General features: G+C 40.6%; 1 protein-coding gene across 1 annotated transcript in view; it reads right to left on the minus strand.

Annotated features, from left to right (window-relative positions):
* The window catches only part of pkd1a (polycystic kidney disease 1a), a 69,115-nt gene that overhangs the window by 47,039 nt on the left and 16,076 nt on the right, over positions 1-6,000 (minus strand). The window contains exons 2-5 of the mRNA XM_056371818.1: positions 4,510-4,581; positions 4,312-4,380; positions 1,943-2,014; positions 207-370 (exon numbers count right to left, since the gene is read on the minus strand). Of these exons, the coding sequence (XP_056227793.1) occupies positions 207-370; positions 1,943-2,014; positions 4,312-4,380; positions 4,510-4,581 (377 nt within the window). The remainder of the gene's footprint in view (positions 1-206; positions 371-1,942; positions 2,015-4,311; positions 4,381-4,509; positions 4,582-6,000) is intronic.

The raw sequence follows: 6,000 nt of genomic DNA on the forward strand, positions 1-6,000 counted from the left end.
CTTGATTGATGTCTTTCTCTCCACGGGCTGAGCCTCTCAGGCATCAGATTATATACTGGCTCAAAAGCAGCTCACATCTTATTGGGACTAATAACTGCGAAAGAGACTTCATTTAGTGCAACAAAGTTCCCACACTATCCTGAATACATAAGTGAATTTTTGTGACTTGGAAAATTTACAAGTGTTAGCGTGTATTTGTTTCATACCACAGGTGAGCAGGCTGACATTCAACAGGGGTTGGTGGCGGAGCTCAGGAGGGTGTTTGCAGAGCATGGCGTCCGGACGCCGAACTCGTACACCTTTCTCCTGGAGCCAGCTGACCAACCGGAACAGCTTACAGTCGCACTCAAAGGGGTTACTGCTCAGGTCACTGGAGGAGGGGACAAGGTGGAAGAATTGACTGGATGAGTAATGGTGTGATATGGCGGCGCTCACAGAAACACGAGGGGCTGAGTCCCGCTGACACCACTGTTAATAATACTGTATGTGCCATTAAAACTCACATTACTTTCAGCAACATGTTGGTAAATGGTACTTGAAACAGCTCAACTGGCCACAACAACGTAAACCTAAATAAGATACTGGAGCACATGATTCACTTTAGCAGGTGCAAATAACAGGTATATCAGGTACTTCAAATGATAGTTGAACTGTTAGTCACAACAAAGATGGCAGTCTAAGTGTGATTAGCTTTAATAGATAATTTGTAAGTGCTGAAATTACATAAAATAGTGTGTGAGATGAAGTAAAGTTACAAATTTCATCTTTTGCATTAAAATAATGCTGCAACATCTTACAAAATGCACTTGTTTGCTGACCAAATTGTGTTAAATGAGAAATATCAGTTAACTAACGGTTAGCACCTGCCAAAAGCTTTAAAAGATCCCTTTCAACAAAAATAAAATTATAGATGTTGTATCTGTTTAGCTAGCACACTAGCCACAATAACGGCAGACATCTGGAGGGCAGGCAGCCGGCGGTAGTTACTTTAAGTAGCATTGCAGCTCCAATGTGTAAAACGGTTAATTAAAGCATTATGTCAATATTGGAAGATAGAAAGTGTAGTTAGATATGGCACCTTTGGCAGAACTAGGCTAGCTCGCTCCCCTCGCTCACAGACTTTTTCCTCAGCAGACATTTTGACCTCTCATGGCAAAAAAAACACAGGTGTTATTAATAACATTAATTTTTGCTCTGCTCCAATGAAGTGTCCCTAAGTCATGACAGTGACAAGTATGTACACTACCGGCCCTCTGAAACTGGCATGACTTGATGGACAACAGTCATTATTAAAAACCTGTGTTTTTCCTGCTGTGATTTATCAAGATGTCAGCCATAAAAAAGGTGTATTCCTTTAAATGATGTAAGAGAAAGAAAGAGCCAGGGGAAGGAGGCATAATGACACAAGGTATGAAAGGAAATTATGGGATAAGAAGAAGCAGCAGCAATGGGAATGACAGATGAAAAGGAGAAAAAAAAATATTGAGGAAACATGGGGAGAAAGGGGGTTAGGTGGTGAATATATGGAACAAGAGATGGAAGCAATAAGATTACATAACATGTCTTACAGCTTGTTACCGAGTTGCCCGTTTAGCTGCGCTCAGCTCCAGACTTTGCACAAGAACAAATCTTTTCTCATCTAAAAGACCTGGTGAGGGATAATTACTACTCACTACCTCCCACTCCAGTCTGAAATAAAGCTTCATTCATCTTGTGTGTAGGCGAGTTAACTGGAAAAATGCTGCTTATTTAAGCATGTGTGATCAGATGTATGTGTTTGTACAAATGCTGTGTGTGTGTGTGTGTGTGTGTGTGTGTGTGTGTGTGTGTATATAAATAGGTTACAATTATATTTGATTCATCATTTCATATTTTTATATCTATTGGGGAGAAGAAAGACAAAGAGATACAAGAAGACTAACAGTGAATGGTGATTACTTACATTTGAGTTAAATTGCATAGATTGTCGCATATTCTCTCTTCTATGGTGGTGATTTGGTTTTTGCTCAAATCGCTGATGGAAAAAAAACAGACAAATCACTGTTGACATTAAAACAAAACTTTTTTTAAATGCACTAATTTGTGACAATGACCATGATACATATCATATTTCGGCAAGATCGATGCACTGTGAATTTGTCATTGACTAAAAAAAGCCAATAACTGAATCATTAGATGAATGAATTATCCAACTGTTAATAGATGCAGTTATGCAAAATGACTTTTAGATTTGTGTTTATCAAAGAAATTCATGCATTCTCACATCCTCTTTACACAAAAATGACTCATATCACTTGCATATACAGCACATTCAGAAAGTGTTCAGACCCCTTTCATTTTCACACATTTTGTTATGTTGCAGTCTTGTGCTAATATTTAAAAAGAATCGTTTTTTCCCCTCATCAATTCACTTAATACCCCAATAACAAATTTAAAACACGACTTTAAAAATTTTGGCAAATGTAAGGAGAAACTAAAATATGACAATGGCATAAATATTCACACCCTTTACTCAGGACTTAGTTGAAACACCTTTGGCAGCGATTACAGCCTCAAGTCATCTTGGGTATGATGCAGCAGGCTTTTCACACCTGGATTTGGGGATTTTCTGCTGTTTTTCTCTGCACATCCTCTCAAACTCAGTCAGGTTTGAATGGGACCGTCAGTGGACAGCAGGTCTCTCCAGTAATGTTCGATTGGGTTCAAGTCAGAGCTCTGACTGGGCCACTCAAAGACACTCAGAGTTGTTCCTAAGCTCCTCTTGTGTTGTCTTGGCTGTGTGGTCAGGGTCATTGTCCTGTAGGAAGATGAATCATTGACTCAATCTGAAATCCTGAACGCTCTGGATCAGGTTTTCATTCAGGATATCTCTGTACTTTTCTCTGTTCAGCCTTCCCTCAACCCTGATCAGTCTCCCCCACAGCGTGATGCCGCCACCACCATGCTTCACTGGTGGGATGGTATTGGGCAGGTGATGAGTTGCCTGGTTTCCTCCATACACGACGCTTAGAACTGAGGCAGAACAGTTCAATCATGGTTTCATCAGACTAAAGGATCTTGTTTCTCACTCCTTTAGGGTTATTTTACAAACTCCAAGCGGCTTTCATGTGTCTTTCACTGAAGTGAGGCATCCGTCTGGCCACTCTGCAATAAAGCCCAGATTGGTGGAGTGCTGCAGTGATGGTTGTCCTTCTGGAAGTTTGTCTCAGTTTGTGCTCTTGGGAAGAACCTTCAATGCAGCAGAAATGTTTTTGTAACCTCCCCTAGGTCCATGCCTTAACACAATCCTGTCTCTGAGCTCTGTACGCAGCTCCTCATGGCTTTGTTTTTGCTTTGATATACATAGGGTTAGGGTTAGGGCTAAATTTAAAGTGTCATAGCAAAGTGTCTGCGTACTTATGTCAATGTGATATTTTAGTTTTTCCTTGGTAATACAGTTGGAAAAAAATCTGCAGTTCTGTTTTCACTTTGTCATTATGTGGTATTGAGTGTAGATTGATGAGGAAAAAACTTTTTTTTTCTTTTTTGTCAAAAAAATCCAAGGGGTCTGAACACTTTCTGAACACAAAACACGACTGAATGATTGAATAAAAACATAATTTATATCCCAAAAAATTGAAGTACAGAGTAACAGATAACATTTCAAACGTTTGATGCTTCTACCATTCTGCTCTCCAGCTTTGTTTCCATGCTTCTATTTCTTGTCCTTTACTCCTCACTCCCTCCTCTCCCTTTCCATCTCCACTCATGATCTCCTTCTCCCTCCCTCTCTCCTCCATGCAGTAGGCTACATAATGGGGCCGTTGTGTGGTGGTTTTGGAAGGAACTGATGGAAACCACCAGAGTCCTCTCTCATCTCACACACACACACACACACACACACACACACACCACACACACACACACACACACACACACACACGCGCACACACACACACACGCTTAAACACCCATTCAATGGGTGGAAGAAATAAGGTAATGGATGGAGGAAGGGAGGGATGGACAGATGGAGAGAGGGATAGAAGGACGTAGTGGGAGCCTGGAGCAGTAAGCTGTAATTGAACTTAATCGTGCAGTGATTGGTGTGCGTGCATGCATGTGTGGGTATGTGTGTGTGTGTGTGTTTTCTGTGAATGCTCTCTGGCCTAGCTAGCTTACTCCTGGGATTTCTGCCTACTTAAATCCAGACTAAACCAAGCCGTTCTCTCTCCTGCTTTCTTTTTCATCTTCCTCAGTCTCCCTTACTCTCCTTTCCTCCACTCACAACCTTGACATTGCCAGGTCCTCATCTTCTCAAGACTTTGTACTCACAGGACTGACAGTGGTCCACAGCAGAACACCCCTCTGGGGAGAACATTGATCCTATTCCCTTGAAGATACCTGACACATAGATGATACATAGATGTACATATGTAGTTAGATGGATTGACAGAGGTGCAGATAGATAGATCGATTGGGTATAAATTAAATTGTATGAACACTCAAACACAGAATGCTGTGTGTACTTACAGCTCTCGGAGGCCGGTGAGACGAACTAACAGGCTGGTATCAAGGGAGGAGATGTGGTTCTTGGAAAGATCTCTGTGGAAACAAACCAAACATATCCATACTTAAAATGAATGCTAGGGCAAGGTGATTGCATACACATACATTGACTTACACACAGTATCATTGAAGGTTAATGTGATTGGGTAAGTGCTGGGAAACGAAATGTAATAATAGCAAAGAAGAGAGAAAGTGAAACATTTAGCTCATGTGAAAAGGGGAGGAGATAAATAAAACCAGACACTCTAAATATGTAAGTGGATGTGCCAAACAACACAATACCAAAGAAGAAACAATGGAGAATTTTCTGGTTAATTCTGCCTTAGCGATGACACATTAACTGCTGTTTTCGGCTAAAAATGTCTTACATCATAACTATTAAAAGGTTTTAGGAAGAACAAAAATAGTTTTGTTCAAAATAGGTGACCCTTGACTTTTTCAGTTCATCCACTCAATGCTTTTGACAAAAGGTTCAGTGAACTTTCCTAACTTATAAAATTGCCTTTTGTTGGATGGCAGCTAGCAGAGAGTGACGTCAACTGTGTGGGGCAAGAGGGGGATGACACTCGCATGGACCCTAAAGCCACCGGGACATGCCAAGTAATGCGTCATTCTTTTACTAAAATTGAATAATGAAAATCACCTGAATCAAACCCCGTGCCCCAAGTTTATGATTCAAGCTTCCTGTTAAACATTAAAAGTCTCCAACACAATGCAGAGATAACCCTGATGATGTCATTTTCTCAAACTTCAGAAAGAAAGCTTCTCCAGAGGCACAGAGGGCAATATGTTATTGTGTCACAGGCTCAGTAGTACTCCCCACGAGGAGCACATGATGTGAAATGATGCCACGCAGCTTTACATCTACTGTTAGAATCAGGACATGTGAGATGGCTAATAATGTGATTAGTAGTTTCATTTGGGAGTTTATGAGTTACTGAGATTAATTTTTTAATCAAACGATACGAAATAAACCCGTGTGTGTCAGGCTGCAAATGAAAGGCAGTAGAGGATGGCTAATGAGAAAACTGTATCGTAAATGTCACTTGGTCAGATTCACATGTTGTTCACACACGTATTGCACTTCAGGAAATCACAGTCATCCTTATTCATTAGTCGTCTGCAAAACAACACATCAAGATGACGGAAGTTTTTGTCTTTCATCCTTCTGCTTTTTCAGTTCTGCTCTTTCACACAGTAGGTATAATCGTTCACATGCACACCTTCACACATTCCTCCTCCTTTCACAGCGACAAGAGGAGAGAAGAAGAGATGAAAGACGAGCAGAACGGTGAGAACCAGATTACAGGGTTTACTTTGCAACTCAACATGATCTCAGGAATTACCCAAATAATCTTCTGTATAACTTTTAGCTACTTTTATAATGCAAACTTTGAGGAGCAAATATGCAGATGAGAGTGAGTAAAAATTTGGGAGTAAAAGTTCAGGACATTT

The sequence above is a fragment of the Seriola aureovittata genome, chromosome 3 (genome assembly GCF_021018895.1).
Source record: "Seriola aureovittata isolate HTS-2021-v1 ecotype China chromosome 3, ASM2101889v1, whole genome shotgun sequence".
NCBI lineage: Eukaryota > Metazoa > Chordata > Actinopteri > Carangiformes > Carangidae > Seriola > Seriola aureovittata.